The 19,012-nt window shown below is 37.7% G+C and overlaps 1 protein-coding gene and 1 long non-coding RNA gene across 2 annotated transcripts; both read right to left on the reverse strand.

Moving 5' to 3' along the window:
• Positions 1-1,484: 1,484 nt before the first annotated feature.
• On the reverse strand, positions 1,485-12,624 carry LOC145552630 (uncharacterized). The gene is made up of 2 exons (XR_014088753.1): positions 12,232-12,624; positions 1,485-5,317 (listed from the first exon to the last, which is right to left on the reverse strand). It is a non-coding gene; the product is annotated as an uncharacterized LOC145552630 (long non-coding RNA).
• Positions 12,625-14,917: 2,293 nt separating this feature from the next.
• Positions 14,918-18,713, reverse strand: LOC145552627 (GPI-N-acetylgalactosamine transferase PGAP4-like). The gene is made up of 2 exons (XM_081610293.1): positions 18,166-18,713; positions 14,918-16,773 (listed from the first exon to the last, which is right to left on the reverse strand). The coding sequence occupies exons 1-2, from the start codon at positions 18,352-18,354 to the stop codon at positions 16,648-16,650; spliced, it is 315 nt and encodes a 104-aa protein (XP_081466419.1). The 5' UTR covers positions 18,355-18,713; the 3' UTR covers positions 14,918-16,647.
• Between the last annotated feature and the right edge of the window lie 299 nt (positions 18,714-19,012).

Below are 19,012 nucleotides of genomic sequence, written 5' to 3' on the forward strand. Positions count from 1 at the left end.
GCGCTCGCCATCGTGCCCCACCTCCAGGCCTGGCTCCAGAGTGGGGCCCCGGTGACCCGCGTCCGAGCGAGGGAAAAACGAAGTCCAAAGTTTGTATTCATCATAGGGGTCTTCGGGCTGCGCTTTGTCTGGTTCCTCACCTAGGACCTGTCTGCCTTGGGTGACCCTACCAGGGGCATAAAGCCCCAGACAGCATAGCTCCTAGGATCATTGGGACACTCAAATCTCTCCACCACGATAAGGTGGCAGCCCAAGGAGATTGTACAATCAAGAACAATCAATGAAGGAAAATATGATTATATTGTATATTGCATTTTCTTTTTATTTCCCTGCTGCTCATTTCCTAATCTCTGACAGTGACAATATCACATGTACCTTCAGTGTGTAATGCGTTTAGGACTCCCTTGCAGAGAGTATTTATGTTCCCTCAATTTCTACTGAGTGTCCACTCAGTGTGAGTGGAGTTTGTCCAGGGGAACAGAAAAGGTACCTGTCAAAAGTTGTATGAACACCTGCTTTCAGGCAGCTTTCTAGTGAAGTAAAGAGAATAGTGAAAGAGTGGGTTTGCGTGATTGTTTAGGTGTGTGTGTGGTGTGGGTGTGGTGTGTGTGTGGTGAAATATGTCTCATAGGTGCAAAGAAACAAATAGAATTGGACATTTTTTTAACCTTTTTACCCTTTAACTTGCCTGCCGGGTCAAATTGACCCGAACAGTATCGATGTAACAAATAGACCCAGGGGGGGCTGCAAATGTGTAAAATGAACCATTTTCATTTTATACATAGAGTGCACCTATTAAGTCAAATAGAAGTATTTTTTCTGCATGAAACTTTTTCTAACTATTTCTAAAAAAAAATTAAACTTTGAAACGGGTCAAATTGACCCGCAACATAACAGGAGGGTTTTAAACTACTTTGCAGAACAGCACTTTGTGAAGTTCGGCCCATTCACTTGTATTAGCTTACGTCAAAGGATATGCAAGTCATAAATGACTTTGTAAGGACTTAATAAAATACATATTTATATGTTTATAGATTAAATTAGTTTAAACTTTAAAAAAAGATAGTGATCTTTGACAGAAAACAGTCACAGCAGAAAATAGAAGAATTATACAACTAAGACAAGCGACACACCAAATTATTGGAGACAATAATCAGACATAATTTGTACAATCAAGAACAATCAATGAAGGAAAATATGATTATATTGTATATTGCATTTTCTAAGTAAAAGGGCATGCCAACTTATTTGAAAAGCTTTTATATAGACTGGTTAATATAATTTGAAACATCAGTTTCAGTCTAGTTTTGCTGTAAAGATAAACCTATCGAATACTTTTCTAATACTGTAAATTTCAGATTGCAAACAATTAATGAAAATCTACTAATAGTACACAACAACACATCTTATTTTGGATTAAAAATGTATTAAAGTAAATTTCATTCACCCCACTCATTCTCTCTATACAGAAAAATACAAATCAATCCTGGAAGTTCATATTTTATATCTCCAATATGCAAATGTCAAGATCCAAATGATCACATTTAACAAATTCAAAAATTAAACAATTTTCCCACTTTATAGACAAGAAGCCCTCCAGTTTTCATCTTTTATATTAGCGGTTCTCAACGTGGGCGGTACCGCCCCCCAGGGGGCGTTCAGAGGATGGCAGGGGGCGCTGGCGGACATTTTTACAAAAGGGGGGCGCTGGGATGCCTTTGGGGGGCGTTTGGTCGAAGGTAAACTTTACACCTTAAATGCACAACAATGCCAGTTTAGACTTTGAGCAACTTGGTAAAACTGTATTGTCTAACATTAAATCATGCTTGGCTGCAACTGTATCGATGGCAGCTCTTCTTCTATTCAGTGTTTGTTAGCTTCTGTTAGCTTCTTGGCGCAGCTCTGTTCTCCTGCTACTGGTAGCTAAAATCCCGATACCCTCACTTTGTATCCCTCTGAAAAATGAACCCATTTAAATAAAGAAATCCCTCCATGGGTGATACCACGATAGAGAGCGTTCATTTTATAGAGTTAACACGGTGCTGTAAGTGGTCCGGTATGAAACGGGGGTGATAGAACAACACAGCACTTTTAAATTTCAATAATCAGAATGCAGAAATTGTTTCCGTTGTTTTAAAAGGTTTATGTCGGTCTGCCTTTTCCCCATCGATACACTTCCCGACCGCACTGCACCTTAGGGGCATAGAAAAAAAAAAGACCGCACATTGTGCAAAACTCTGAAACAGGAGAAGTGGGACATAAAACGGAGCGACGAACTAGATGTGAATTATGGCATAAAAACAGAGAATCCAACGCTGAACAGTGAAAAATCAACACATGATGTGAAACACATGACGATTAGGCAGCGCAGCAGGTGATGAGTGAAAATTACTGAAATTATCAAATAAATGTAGCAACAGGAAAGAAACTAAAGTGGACATAGCAATAAGCCAAGAGAGAATACTAATCAAAGGAAACTAAATGGAAATGAATGAAGAACAAAATGCAAGAATAATCTAAGAAACTAAAGTTAATACAGAGGAATAAACTGGTATGGCAAGACCTTTTGAGTAATAATTAATACAGAGGACTGTATGGCAAGAATAAACACACTATTTCCAGATAAAAGGTAAAATAATATTGTTGAAATGTCATGGCTTTGTTGAAACCACATCTGAGAGAGTACTGAGAATAAATATATCTTACAGACCATAACAGTAAAGAACTTATCACTTATTTATGTTTTTAATTAGATTTGATATATTTATTTCTTCAATATTATTTTTTATGTCAGTGTTAATGTCATGAGGCTGATGACTCCATGACACTTTCAATTTGACTTATTAGGATTTGATTAAGAACCAGATTTGTTCTTTGTCATTTCTGTCCAGTAAAACTATTAATCTATAAATCAATAGACAGGTCTATATAAAGATATAATCCATGTTTCTGTCTCATATTTGTATGGTGTTGGGTCTAAAACCTTACATTTGTTCACCAATCTGCAATAAAGAGACACAGACAAATATGAGTTGTATACTTGCAAGGAGAGTGCTCAGAGAAAGCTTCAGTTACAATCTCTGAACAAACACTCTGAAGTTTCTCTGCTCGCCTCGCTCTTTTATTAGATTAGGAACGCCCTAGTTACATGAAGTTTCAACAGCTAAGGGGGAGGGGAGCACACTCTGTTGAAACTTGACACAGCAAAAGATAACTGAACAGCACATTCTCTTCGAGGCCGTTGGGGTGGGTTCCTGTTCTGCAGCTTATCTCAAGCAAAACACAGTTGTTGTCTTCAAAGCAAGTTTCTACTGACACTTGCTTTGCACGCACTTTCTTCTATGTGGTTAGACTACTTCTGCAACACAAGAAGTGAACAAATAACAGCCTCCTAAAAGTGGCATAACACTATAAGCTTCATATAAGTAAGATTAAACAAATAATAATTCTAACATATGGCATTAAAAGGACCTGGAAATGTTGGTTTTCATTGAAAGTTCTGGTTTGCGCAATAAATGCCATGTGGGTGAAATTTTATGGATGATACTCTGATGTCCCATTCTCCTGAAGGCAGCACAGAGCTGCACCACCAGAAAAACACTGAAGAGAAGAAGAGCTATGATTAATGTAGTTACAGTTCTATCCATGTTTTAATGTTGCAGAGTTCAGTCAGTCGTTTTGCAAATAGTTCAAAGTTTAAACTGGCATGTTGTACATTTTTTATCTGGTCATTTTGTGAAACATTTAACAACTTTAAAATGGCACAAAATAAAAATATTTTTTCCACTCTGATTTGCTGCTGTTAGGCCTACCAATTTTAACTTGAATGTTCATTGCATTTTTCATAGACGCCTGTGAAAATAATTTCTATTCCCATGACATTGTTCTCTGGGAAATTATTTTTGATGATAAATACAGAAACAAGCATAAAAATCAAAACATCTACAATGGCGATAGTAATATTAATGATAAAATAATAGTCAGTGCAAAGTATCCTACAAATTCTTTGGTGGGGGGCGGTGAGGGACCTGGAAAAAGGCTAGGGGGGCGCTGGCCCAAAAAAGGTTGAGAAACACTGTTTTATATGAACCTCTACATAGGACATACGAAAAATAGTTCTACGGCTTTTCACCTGTGTGAATCATCATGTGCTGAGTTAAATACCCATTATGACTAAAACTTTTTCCACAGGTCCCACATAAAAATGGCTTTTCACCTGTGTGAATCATCATGTGCTGAGTTAAATTTGATTTTTGACTAAAACCTTTTCCACAGGCTCCACATAAAAATGGCTTTTCATCTGTGTGAATCACCATGTGCTGAGTTAAATTCGATTTTTGACTAAAACCTTTTCCACAGGCTCCACATGAAAATGGCTTTTCATCTGTGTGAATCATCATGTGCAGAGTTAAAGTCGGTTTTCGACTAAAACCTTTTCCACAGGTCCCACATGAAAATGGCTTTTCATCTGTGTGAATCACCATGTGCTGAGTTAAATTCGATTTTCGACTAAAACCTTTTCCACAGGCTCCACATGAAAACGGCTTTTCACCTGTGTGAAGAATCATGTGCTGTGTTAAATGAAATTTGTGACTAAAACTTTTTCCACAGGTCACACATGAAAACAGCTTTTCACCTGTGTGAATCATCATGTGCTGTGTTAAACGAGATTTGCGACTAAACCTTTTTCCACAGGTCACACATGAAAACGGCTTTTCACCTGTGTGAATTATCATGTGCCGTGTTAAACGAGATTTGCGACTAAAACTTTTTCCACAGTTCCCACATGAAAATGGCTTTTCACCTGTGTGAATCATCATGTGCTGAGTTAAAGTCGGTTTTTGACTAAAACCTTTTCCACAGGCTCCACATGAAAATGGCTTTTCACCTGTGTGAATCCTCTTATGAGCATCAAGAGAATATTTGCAAGCAAAAAGCTTTTTACAGGTCACACAGGAGAAAGGTTTTCTTCTTTTCTGATTTTGCTTCTCAGCTTCAGCAGCTTCCTGGAAGATGACCTGCTCCTTGTTTGGTTCTGATTCAGTTTGGTTTGTTTGTTCATAAACAGGAACCACCATGCAGGTATCAGTCTCCTGTTTTAATTCAAGCTGTTCTTCACCCTGACTGGAGTAAACTTCTTTCTCTTCCACTTTTATTTGTTGATATTCTAGATCCTGCTGCTCTTCTTTTATATGTTGATCTTCTGGCTCTTCTTTTTCTTGTTTCACCTGCAGAGGTTCTACCTCGTCCTGGTCCAGATTGGATCTCCTCTCCTGGTTATACATCTCGTTCTCATAAACGTTATGTTGCAGGCAATCTGGAGAGGAAAACAGAAAAAAAGAGGAAACTGCTAACGTTACTGAAGTAATTAACAGATGTTTGTTATCCTTTAGTAGTCAGCCCCGCCTACGCCTCACTACTCCTCTGGACTTGCTACTGCCCAGTTCTCTGTCTAACAGGTCCGGAAAATCTCCATAACTTGGAGATTACCCTAAAGATAGTTTATGGAGCATTATCTAGTCAAACTGGGAGCGGAAAGGACTCGTCTAGCTCTAACTACCTTCGATCCAGACGTTATGACCCTTTTCAGTTGAGGAACAATCAGCTGAGTAGCCCTCACAACTGCATAACCCCTACAACCACTCCTGTTAACGATAGCTCCTTCCCTAAAATAACGGCACTTGTTAACGGCTAGATTGGATTTAGTGACTTAGATTTAAGTCCCAGGGTCATTATTCCAATACTCACCAGAGGAAAACACAAAGTCACCACATCTCTAGAATCATGTATGCTTTCTTTACTACAATCAGCAAAACCAATACTGATTAAAAATGACACAATTAAATTCACTGTCCACAATTCTCATTAGTATTTTAGAATATAACTTTATTAAGCAAGCTTTAGCAGGGGCAAATGACAAGCAGGTTTATTTTCCAAAGATTATGAAATCGGTAAGAATATAATAAAATCAATTTAAAATCAATCACATCCTGTCTTCATTCCTATCCCTAACCTGTGTCACTGAGTTTACTGAGCGAGACTTTGGGGGGAGAGGCAGGTCAACTCATACCCAATGGCACTTGGTCTCGGCAGCTGTAATCTTCAAATATCCTTGGCCAAAGTCTTTGCCCAGGAAGAGCAAAGTCCTCTTTCAGAAGAGAAGCAGAGCAGAACTGTTCGTTATCCTTCTAACGTGCAGAATCTTTGTCTTTAAATGACCTCTGTCTCTTCTCCAAGTCTGCTGCAGTAGAGTTGAGAACGTTGGGTAGAGGCAGAGGAGTTGGTCGGATCAGGAACCAGGAACCTGGAACTCGTCCCTTCTTGGCGGCGTGAAGTCTTGAGCTTCCCTTGATCCCGGGGTGATCCCGGGGTGCGGTCCTCTGCTGGTCTTTAGCCTGCTTCCTCTTGTTGGCTCCTCTTCTGCGCCGCGGACGAAGAACGTCTTTCCTCCCCTATCCTCTGGTTTTTATACCCTCTCAACCCAGGGCTGTCTACGGGGTAGGGCTACGTGACTTTAGAGCCGTCCCACTGTCTGTGGAAAGTCCCAACCTTCCCCAACCATCACCTCCCTTATGACTCACTTATGCCTCATTACAGCAACTCTCCGGTACTTCCCCTTTTTCCGCTGGCCATCTGTAATTCATCACAAAGCATAATCAATTTTCCACTGGCCATCTGTTTCTGGCCATCTGTTCCCCCAGCAACCCCACCCTGCTCAGTGTACTCATTACCACACAGTTTTATTCTGTTTCTTACAATCTTAAGTCTCTCTTCATTCAGTCATTGTAATTCATCACAAAACATAATCAATGTGTTACTTTATCAACTTATTACTTCAGTATGATTCTTCCTCACATCTCTTATTTTTAATAATCAATGATCATTGTACAATAATCAAGCTGTTATTATTAACTCAAAGGTACAAACCTAAATTTCTCTAATGTATTATAACATTCTAACTTATCAAAAAGACAGTACATATATGTTGATTATGCATTACAGACGTTCTTACTTTTACAGATGTATTATATTTTATACTTGTTTCTCTTAATCATCATTAAATCAACATACAAGATTTGCTGTTATCTCTTAAGCCTTTATTCCGTTTTCTGCGTGTACCTGGACAGATCTCACACTCTTATACCAGTTTTCATGACACAGACATTCATCATTTAAGACAGAAATCACCAAACAAACACATCTGAAAATTCAAGAGTCCAGACATTCAGCTGAAATTTGGAAAATTACCTAATTAAATATTTCTGATTAATTTATTCACTGTAGGTATGATTGTTATTGTTTAAAAATTATTTTCTAGTATTATTTCGAGTATTTTCTATGTTGAAGCGATTAACTTTTTATTTTTATTACTTTGAACTTTGAGTTCAGTTTCATGTTTCATGTAAAGAAATTTTTTGTTTCTTTACTTAAAAAGAAAAATCCTAACCCAATAACCCAGAATCTTGACAGTTTGTCCATTTTCTGTAAGTTTAGGGACTGGTACAGGACCAGCATGCACTGGGCTTTCACCAGACCTTTTCTATTTTACTGCTAAGAATAATGATAATTCTTAGCAACAGAGAAAATATGCAAACAAAGAAAGAGACGCAAACAAATGAAATACAGCAAACAAGAAGAGATGACGAATACAAAAAGCAAATAAAATGTAGCAAACAAAAAAAGAGACGCAAACAAAAGACCCTCCTGCTGTGCTGGACCAAAACAGCAGAAGATGCCTCAGCACCGCAGGATATTGTTGATCAGATCGACGGACTATTGACATGAGGGCTTGACAGACAACGTTTCGCAAGTAAGATGGACATAATATTGTGTATATTTTGTGATTAGAATATTACTTTACTGTATTTATGTCCACCAGTGAAATATCAGCTAATGCTAGCTGGTATAGTGCTATAGTACTTGGTGTTCAGTCCCCGCTCTGAAAGCTAACCGAGATTATTTTTAAAAAAGTTTCAGTTATTTTCTAACACTGACTTAGATATCTGATACAAGAGCCTATTATAGAAATGAAACATTATAAAAATAATAATATTACACGTTATAACATTCACCAGAAAAGTTTACACAGATGGCAATGGCTATTATGAACTTCACTCTGTCTAAGTAAGATACCTCCCAAATCTCCCGTTTATGTTTTGAAGGTTTCCCGTGTGTGTGCGCTAAACATGTATAGCTTAATATTATTCAGTATTAATCATTATTTATTTCTGTCTATATTTATATAAATATGTATTGATAAGACGAGAGCGGTCCATTAGGCGTCTGTCCTTTTATTATGTCTATGTGAGAAACGGCCCGGTCTACGGAAGACGGGTCCTTCGAAGGCCACGAATATGGACGACCAGAAGAGAGAAGCTGTAGCCTTCAGCTAGCTGCCTAGCCTCCATCTTGGCGTTATGTTGCTTAGCAACCGTGACAACGTGAAGTACAAAGTGCCGAAGGAAAAAAAAACGGACTCGAAGTTAGTTTTTTACTCGTTTTTTCTGTATTATTCTTCACCTTTTGTGATAAAGGCTGTTCCATACTAAAAAAGAAATCTGTTTGATTCTAAAATGTTTAAACATTTATAGCAAGGAATGTAAGCAAATTATTCATTTTCAAATACTCTCTAGATCTCAGGAAGTAAGACATTACAGTTAAATAAAGCTATTATGTTTGAAGGCTTAACTTTAATCAGTAAAACCCATTTGTTCAGGAATAAATACTTCAGTGAAACAAATTTTTTACAACTATTACCTGGCTTAATATCTGTGTTCCACCTCCACTCATCGGGGAAAACTAGCGGGAGTTTTTAAAACGATTTGCCGGGAGACGTGCGTTCTCTCTCGGTGTACCGAACCTGGAGCGCCCGGTGTTATGCCCAGAAAAGCCCCCCTGCCCAAATTTGCATCCCCTGTCGCGGGAGCGCGCATCGCTCTAAGCTCTCGCATATTGACGAGGAAACGGATAAAAATATGACCGAAGAGGAAATTTTTAAGATATTTGTAACATTATCACGTTTCCTAACCATGTAATCCCTAATACGGTGGGTTTTATTTCGCAAATTATTTGAAATAAATACGGTTTTTACACTTTTATTGACACATATGAGTCGAACTTTTTTTCAGTCCGTGTCTGTTGTAAACGTTCTCCGCAAATGGTTTGAAATTCTCTGCTTTGTCTTTTGATATCATAATAGCTCAAAAGCATTACAACAGAGACCCATTATGTAGAACATTTTATATCATGCTTCACTTCTAGTCTGTTAATGTAGGAGGAAATGCAACTTAATTTATGAGCCTGAAAATATTGGCATCCGTCTTGTTGATATGAAACTTATAGCATTAGCTCAGAGAACAAGTGTAATTACGTAGAAGAGATTAAATCATTTCAACTCTTTATTTCCCCCAATTAGCACAGGGATGCATGTTTTGGCAATATAGATTTTGAGCCTGCCACAATATGCATCCCTTCTTTATTCCCCACAAATATTATCCTATCGATATAAAACATGTACCAGCAGTTCTTGGAACTACTCAGATTATGTAGAAAAAAATATTTCACTATTAACTCTTGAATTCTTTAAATTAGCACAGGGATGCATTTTTGGACAATATGGATTTCCAGCCTGCCAAAATATGCATCCCATATCTATTCCCCTCAAATATTATCCAATTAATTTAAAACTTATAACAGCAGTTCTTGGAGCTACTCTCATTATGTAGAAATAGTTATTTTACTTTTATCTCTTTATTTCTCAAAGTTGGCACAGGGATGCATTTTTGGGCAATATGGATTTCCAGCCTGCCAAAATATGCACCCCTCTCTATTCCCTTCAAATATTATCCTATTGATTTAAAACTTATACCAGCATTTCTTGGAGCTACTCTCATTATGTAGAAATAGTTATTTCATTCTTAACTCTTTAATTCTTCAAATTAGCACAGGGGTGCGTTTTTGGGCAATATCTCCAGCCTGCCAAAATATGCACCCCTCTCTATTCCCTTCAAATATTATCCTATTGATTTAAAACTTATACCAGCATTTCTTGGAGCTACTCTCATTATGTAGAAATAGTTATTTCATTCTTAACTCTTTAATTCTTCAAATTAGCACAGGGGTGCGTTTTTGGGCAAATTTCCAGCCTGCCAAAATATGCACCCCTCTCTATTCCCTTCAAATATTATCCTATTGATTTAAAACTTATACCAGCATTTCTTGGAGCTACTCTCATTATGTAGAAATAGTTATTTCATTCTTAACTCTTTAATTCTTCAAATTAGCACAGGGGTGCGTTTTTGGGCAAATTTCCAGCCTGCCAAAATATGCACCCCTCTCTATTCCCTTCAAATATTATCCTATTGATTTAAAACTTATACCAGCATTTCTTGGAGCTACTCTCATTATGTAGAAATAGTTATTTCATTCTTAACTCTTTAATTCTTCAAATTAGCACAGGGGTGCGTTTTTGGGCAATATCTCCAGCCTGCCAAAATATGCACCCCTCTCTATTCCCTTCAAATATTATCCTATTGATTTAAAACTTATAACAGCATTTCTTGGAGCTACATGTTTTATATCGATAGGATAATATTTGTGGGGAATAAAGAAGGGATGCATATTGTGGCAGGCTCAAAATCTATATTGCCAAAACATGCATCCCTGTGCTAATTGGGGGAAATAAAGAGTTGAAATGATTTAATCTCTTCTACGTAATTACACTTGTTCTCTGAGCTAATGCTATAAGTTTCATATCAACAAGACGGATGCCAATATTTTCAGGCTCATAAATTAAGTTGCATTTCCTCCTACATTAACAGACTAGAAGTGAAGCATGATATAAAATGTTCTACATAATGGGTCTCTGTTGTAATGCTTTTGAGCTATTATGATATCAAAAGACAAAGCAGAGAATTTCAAACCATTTGCGGAGAACGTTTACAACAGACACGGACTGAAAAAAAGTTCGACTCATATGTGTCAATAAAAGTGTAAAAACCGTATTTATTTCAAATAATTTGCGAAATAAAACCCACCGTATTAGGGATTACATGGTTAGGAAACGTGATAATGTTACAAATATCTTAAAAATTTCCTCTTCGGTCATATTTTTATCCGTTTCCTCGTCAATATGCGAGAGCTTAGAGCGATGCGCGCTCCCGCGACAGGGGATGCAAATTTGGGCAGGGGGGCTTTTCTGGGCATAACACCGGTCAGCTGACAGCTGGCGAGGGGAGCTGGCTGTTAATGCAGCGGGAGCAGACATCTCCGAAAACGTCGGAGCGATATTGCAATTAAGTGATTTATTGATGCACCTAGCAGATATTTGAGATCTATACATCTACATTCTCGCCGAAAAATATTGTAAAAAATCATTTTGTGTAATACAGCAAAAAAAAAAAAAAAAATTGCTGTCTGCGTTTCTCATCACCCGTTTTAAAGGATGCAGACCCTAAATTTGGACACAGCTGTTTTTTTGTTCGACTCCCTCTAGTGGTCTGGAGCACTTCCGCTTTCAGCACTTTTTGTTTGCATCTTTTGTTTGCTGCATTTCATTTGCGTCTCTTTTTGTTTGCTGCGTTTTATTTGCTATTTGTTTGCGTCTTTTTGTTTGTTGCATTTTATTTGCTGTTTGCTACATTTTATTTGCCTTTTGTTTGCGTCATTTCTTCTTATTTGCTGCATTACATTTCTTTGAATCTTTTTTTGTTTGCTTGTTTTCTCTGTTGCTGCGCATTTGCACCCGTCGGCCACAGGTTCATATAAAGACCAGCTGTGCCTTTATGTGGAAGGATAAAAAGAAACTGTTCATTATAGAAACAATAAACAGAACAGATTCCAGGATGATTTTAGAAATACGGAGTTGCGTCTGCCTCGTTATTTTAACCTGTTGTATCCTGTTTACAGGAAAAAATCTGCGTCTGTTACACCGACAGCCCTGTTGCGTGAAACACTTGCTTTACTAGCCTTTTGCTGAATTGTTTTTCATATTTCTCCTGTTTATGAAAGTAAGTCTCAGCAGTTAAAGGAGGAGAGCCCTAAGAAAGATAACTGGTTCCATTTTCACTCTACATAAATAAGCCATTCTCACAGCGTAGTTGTGATTTTTGCGTTCTTTTATCTGATATATAAACATGTATACAGGAGGGGAACGGTTACTATAATGACCCTCATGCAGAAAGCTTCATACATTCAAACCTTAACCTGAATCCAAACGCTGGTGTTTCTTACCTATTCGGTATAAGATTATCTTGGGCTTCCGGGAGAAATCCAGCAGTCTGCGTTGATCATCCATCTCTTCCTCTTGATGATTTCTTTAAACTCTGTGAATGTTTCTTCAACAGCAGTCAAATGCTTGTTGATAAACTCGTTTATACAAACTCTCGAAAATTCAACAAAACAAACCATGCGCCATCTTGTTTCTCGTCTTCTTCTTCGTCTTTTTTCTGGCGGTTGGCAAACAACTTTAAGGTGCATTACCGCCACCTTCCAGGTTGGAGTATGGATAAGAAGCTCATAGCCTCCTCGTTCTTCTAAGAAAATTAAAAATACTATCAAAAACTATATCTCCCGATTAACTCTGAAACAATTCTCTTATAACCAACTTATTTTTATTACTACTAAGCTCACTAAGTAGTATCTCTCTTTCCCGTACATATTTGTTGGTTTGGACATACAGTATTAAATAGTACTCTTAACTTAATGAATAAACTTAATACAGGTTGTTGTATTTATTGAGGAAAGTTAGAAACAGTACAGTATATCTTTTTAGAAAAAAATTAATTGTTAATGCATGTCACCATGAGAAAAGCCTTCTGGGTTTTGCTTAAAAACTTTTTAAAATATTAAAACAAACTTATTGTCAGGAATCTTTTCTTGTTATTCTATGTTTTTGTTTGTGACTCAAAGTTTTGCTTGTGATTCTTATATGACATTATGGGCAGGGCCTAAAATTACAACAAAAAGATTTCTGGTGTGTGCAAATAGAAGTTTGTGTTTGGCAAATAACATTTTAAGTTCACGAGACAAAATTACTTATTTAATTTAAAAAAAATTTTAAACAAAACTTTTTGTTAAAAAAAAAAGAAAAAAAAGGGAAATAATTACAATTCCAAAAGTTTTGATTACAAATTTATTTTGCTTAACTGTTTTTTTTTTTAATTGAATATTTTGGGAAAATATTTAATTGCATCCTCACCAGACCCTAAACGTACTTAAAGTCTGGATAAACTTTTTTCCCCTTCATTAATGACACTTTTATTACATACATTATGTCTATCATGGTAATTCAGGATGAGTTTTTTTAAATTCTAAATTAATTCTTAATGAATTTAAGTGATATTCTCCTTCAAGATACATTTGCCTAACACTGGAATAAATGCAATGTACATTATACAGCAAAGGAAAATAGAAGATCTGACATATATCGATTATGGAGTTGATTCGTTTTGGACGAGCGATCTGCCCCTATTGCATAAGCAATGCTGAAGAATGACTGATATCATTAACGATACAGGGAAGAAGCTTTTCAGTTATCTTGTGTTGCTAGCAAAATAGTTAGCTAGCAGCTAGCTAATAGCACAACAACAACAACCTAATGTCTGTTGTTTCTGACCTCATAAACATCAAAATTGACCAGGGTGCCAAAACTTTTATGAGGGTGTGAATACTTTTAATATGTTCATTTTGCTTAGTTTTAACATAGGAAGCTACCCTGAGACTCTTAAAGTCCTGTGATAAACCTTTGCACAAAGTTATAGCAAGCTTACCCCTTAAGCCCTGCCAGCATGCCTTGGTGGGCCCCATGTGGGGGAAAGGAGGGCTGATATATGGGTCCCATAAAAGTTCGTCTGTGGGCTCCATGGTGGCCCCACATGGGTTTGCCCATCTAGGGCCACAGCCTACGTGGGGCCTACCTGGGCCCTAAATAGACAAACCCATGTGGGCCGACCACCATGTACGGTTCATTACAGGATGCACATTCAAAGGCCAAATATGGGACGACTCCGTATTTTACAGGACGGATGGCAACCCTATTCAGGGGTGCTAAAGCCCCCCTAAATTAGGTCTAGAATCGCCACTGGATCCAACAGAGATCATCTCTGTGTTGACTGAGGCCTGTTACTTTGGCGCCGACCTGTTGATGATGGGCAAGAGTGGACGAGTAGGCTGCAGGAGCGCCATGTTTGAAATCGCTATGTTTGTTATAAAGTAAGTTACTTTACGGAAATCTTATTCAAAGCCTGCTTGAAATATGTCAGGGATAAAAAAACGTGCCAGGAGCGGGCAGCAGATCAATTATGGATATACTAAGGTGATCTACCATCAAACTGAGGATTGAGTCCATGAAGCTGAGGATCCCTTGATGACCGAGTGGGACATGTTAACAGTTAGCTTACTTTGTAAATGGTTAGCGGCGGCTTCACTGGAGGAAATGGCCGCTTGTATCTATCCATTTGTCTTCAAAGTAACAAATGAATAATTCACTTGAGGTTCATAAAGGTTAAAAAATAACCAAGCGAGTCCATGGGTAGCACATCTAAGGCACATTCAGTGACACTGAGGGGTCAGTGGATTGGTGGCAATTGAAGTTCAGCATTTTGGTGCAATCCCTTTGCTAAACCAGGACTCTTGGGCAGTAAGACAGAAAAACTCAACAGGTTGTAATGGGAATTCAGCCCAACATCAGATCTATTCACCTCTGTTTGCCTCTGCACAATAAAAGCAGTGATTTAATCCAAGAACTTGTGAAAAGGTAAAGTTTTATCTTATTTGTTTAGTCACTTCAGCAGCAGATTGAGAAGTACAGGCATTCATGCATCCACTAACATCAGTTAAAGAATCAGTGAAATCGGTGATTTACTCTGCTTTGTAAAGCTTATAAGAAAAATCTAATTACAGAAACGGAAACATGAGATGAGATCCTGCACAGTAATTGGGTTTATTTTTCTCTTAAGGTTTTTTTCACTAAAAAATTGTGTTTCTCATTTATATAGTTGTACAATATACAGCTAACCCCGATATGTTTGGTTTTACAGCATTCTGACAGCAGTTTAAGTCTAAAAACATCTGCTGTTTAAGATGGCTTCCTTTTAATCAGTTCTAAAACTTTTACAGAAACATGTTGGACAACCACATATAAACTGTAAAGATATGTTTAAAACTCATCCAGTCTGCAGACAAACTGTAAGAAAATCAAAAAAATATTCCTCTTTCAAAGAGGTTTTGTGTTCAAATCATCAGCTCAAAATGAACAAGTTAAATGAACAAATTCCCAAAGATTTCCAGCATCAGGAGATCCATATTTTTTTTCTCATTCAATTTTAAAAATAAAGCAAAGCAAATAAATCTGCAAAGCCAAGGCTATAAAACAAAATGGACACAGGTTTCCCGAAGACCAAACCCCCACGCAGAATCTTCACTTCTCAAACTCGCCATTATTCTCCCAATGACCAAGATCATTCATCCCTTCATCAATAAATCTTTAATCATATATCTTTGTGGCGTGGTCCTTGCAAGTGAAGTTGTCATTAAAATCATAAGTTTAAACTTTGCCATTGTTAACTTTTTGGGCCAACTGACCTAAGGAAATATTTCAAATTAAGAACCCAGATCAAGCCAAAATAACTCCTGATGACCTGCTGCCTGTAGATGATATTTAACACATTCCCACAACCTCATTTCTTCTAATAGATTATAGTATGATTTTAGAAAAACCTTTTTAATTCGTCAGTTTTTAAAGTGAATATAAAACATCCCGTAGCAATCATACGTATCCAAAAATCTGGGTAAATAATAATAAAAAATACCAAAACCCATTTGAAAAGCTAATCACCTTTGTCATGTTTTTAAATATGGAAAACAATTAAAGCCACCCCATTCAGTTGTATTGCTTTCTATGCAACTGGCAGCTTTTACTTTATTTTATTTGTCCCACCTAAAACTAACTTAATACAAAAGACAGAAACTGGTGAAGGCAGCTCAAACTAAAAGTGCAACTCAGGTGGAAAAGAGTGAGTAAAGTAAAGTAAAACTCAGTAAACCTGTCTAAACATTCATTAATATTTCCAAACCAAAAATCAACATGTTCTGCCTTCATGATGTGACAGAAAAAAGTGAACCCGACACTAAAAACACATCTTCACAATCATTTTTAGAACAAATATCTTAGTACACTTGAAATAAGACCACACTAGCTCACAAGTACATTTTCTGCAATAAATAGGTGCACGTTTTAAGAAAATAATTCCTTAATATTGACAAAAAAAAGTAGTAGTTCACTTACACTGAAAAGATTCAACTTAAAAAAAAAGAGTTAATTTGTTACATGTAATCAAATTAAGTTAATACACGTAAATATTTTAAGTTATTTTATAGTTTGGCAAACTTAATGTGATTATATGTAACAAATTAACTACATTTTTTTAATAAGCTGGAGCTCAATTCTTTGTTTCAGTGCATACCAAGACGTTTTTCCTATGTTATCAGTCAAATAATCTGCCAGAGGAATGTTAAGAAATTACTGAGCTAAAATAAGCCACTTTATCTTGATGAAAAGTTACTTATAACTTATATTATTTTAAGTGTACTAATATATCTGCACCAAAAACTAGACCAAAAAACACTTTTTGCAGTGAAATGTTCTTTTTAGAGGAGTTTGGGCCTGGATGGGTTGGGTCTGACTGAGGAATAGGCCCCGATGTGCGTGACGAAGTTGGGTTCCACGCTGTGCGCTCTTTCTCCGAGAGTGGTCCTGGCCTTGCGGTAGAGAACCTGTTAAGGAAGAATTTTTATATTACTGGTAAATTTAGCAAAACTCTGGCTCTGATACTTCCTTTTGATCCCGGGTTTTCTCGCGTGGCCACGTGCGGGGACAAAAACACAACAATGCGTGTTGACGTCACAGAATTACAGGATTTAATCCAATCAGAAGAAAATATAAGATAGTACAGGAAACTGAAGAAACACAGATAGAAACATTGTTACCTGAGACAAGAAGACAAAGAAATATCAAGGACGTCCTTGGAGAAAGAGCTGGTGCAGAAGTAAAATAAATCAGCTTTTTTCTGAATTGTTACCCTTGTGCACAAACTTTTATACCTGTAGGTGTGTTTACCTCTTTAATGTATTCAAATAAGGCGTATCTCTACTTGACCAATTGGAAGGCATCTCTGGCCCTTTTAAATTTAGAAAAAGTCCTGCAGTTTGGTCGCAAGATCAAACACCTTTTGTTAAATAAGGTGGAAGCAGACTCTCCGAATTCATGGGGGTTTATGGCTTTTCACAGATCAGTGTGAAAAGCTAGAACTTCCTACTGATTGTTTCCCAACAGACAAAGAGCAGATCAGAAGATCTTGGCAAACAATCTGCTTTAACTACAGTAAAATATATCAATAGGTCAGAATATGTTATAAATTTTAAAACTATAATTATGGTATTTCAATCAAGTCATGATAAATTCTAAAACTAACTTATTTTAAATTTATTTTCTTAACAGTATCCGGCCTCCTGTGGCTCTACAGCCATCTGGGCAAAGAGAAACAGATGCAGGAACCTCACAGGTAGCTGTGAAATTCTGGTTTCTCTTCTGCTCTGCCAGGAACAAACCTTTAATACTGTATTTTAATTCAATGAAAAGTTCTCCAAAAACCCAATTTGTTCTTCTGCACTCAGCATCTCCAAAGTTTAGTCCTGATATCAAACCAAAAGCAATAGATAATAAACAGAAAATAATGAAGTACAATTCCTGTTTCTAATTAGGAATTAGAAACAAATAAGAATTAAGACATTCATTCACCATAAACCTAAGTATTTTCTAATACTAAACAAAACATTTTATGTTATATTCAGTTTTTGCACCATGTCAGATGTTAGTTTGGAAGACTTCTCATCCTGGTTACGTGAACCGACCAAAGTTCCCTTTCTCAGAGTAATTCAAGTGATAATGTCCTCCACCTTCCTGCATATGTTAATTTATGACCTCCTGTCTTTAATGATAAGACCCCAGGGGTCTGAGCCAAAATTCTCTTGCAAATCCTCTATTCTCCTTTGTACTAATTCTTCGGGTTTTAAATCACTCACACAAACCTGTTCAAACTTAAGAAATTCGTTCTAAAAGGTTTAAACTGTGTTAAACACTCAAAATAATAATTTTTCTCAACAAACCATATCCTTGGCGTTCCCTTTGTAGCAGAACGAGCCATCCAGGAAGTCCGCCACCCTTAGCGAGGCGTTGCCGGGGAAAAGCATGGCCGGGGTGCAGCACTCGGTTGCCGGGGAGACGGCGTAGAGCTGCGGGGAGATTCTCCGCACCTCCAAGAGGTAGTGCCTTCCTATCAGCTCGGCGGCCACCATAAAGTAGAGGGTGAAGAAGACGAGGTGGTTGGCCGACAGAGTGAAGGAGAGGGAGCAGGGGTTACAGTAAGGGATTGAGAGGAGGAGCGCGGTTGCCCCCACCAAACCGAGCCCCACCCACTCCAGGATGCGGTACGGCTCGGGGTTCCAGTAGCGCTAAAGCCTTTCAGGGTGATACAGCTTGATGCACAGCGTGTGGAAGGCAAACCGGCGAGAAAGCAGATCCTTAACCACTGTGAAGAACTCCTCTCCAGGTAGAGCGTCGTCCTCCAGGAGGATCATGTTCTTGGGCTTGACCAGCTCCCATCCCTGGCAAAGGCAGAACACGTAATCCCTCTTCTCCCTCTCGAAGGTGTTGGGTGACTCCCTGTTGGCTTGCTGCTCTTGAGTTGAACGCCGTATGACCTTGAAATGACCCTTCAGCAGCTTTGCGTCCTGGTTTTCCTCCGGGCCGCTCTCCACGTCGCAAAGCAGCACCTCGGTGCATCGCCGACCCCGGCTATTATTTGGAAATGGTATGAGACTGACATTGCAATCCGGAAGTGAAGGGGGCACGTTTTGTGTATTTTTAGGTGAAATATCTCAATATGAAGTACTAATGTATTGTAGAAGAATATAATTATATTAATAGTTAAAAGTTATGTTAATTCACATTAAG

Source organism: Poecilia reticulata, chromosome 1, assembly GCF_904066995.2.
Source record: "Poecilia reticulata chromosome 1, P_reticulata-male-v2, whole genome shotgun sequence".
NCBI lineage: Eukaryota > Metazoa > Chordata > Actinopteri > Cyprinodontiformes > Poeciliidae > Poecilia > Poecilia reticulata.

Bases quoted from the DNA above. Each gene is read 5' to 3' on its own strand.
- LOC145552627 (XM_081610293.1), bottom strand. From the start codon at position 18,354: ATGGTGGCCGCCGAGCTGATAGGAAGGCACTACCTCTTGGAGGTGCGG. The intron at 16,774-18,165 runs GTTTGTTGAGAA...CTTCCTTAACAG, and splicing joins AAGGGAACGCCAAGGATATG to GTTCTCTACCGCAAGGCCAG.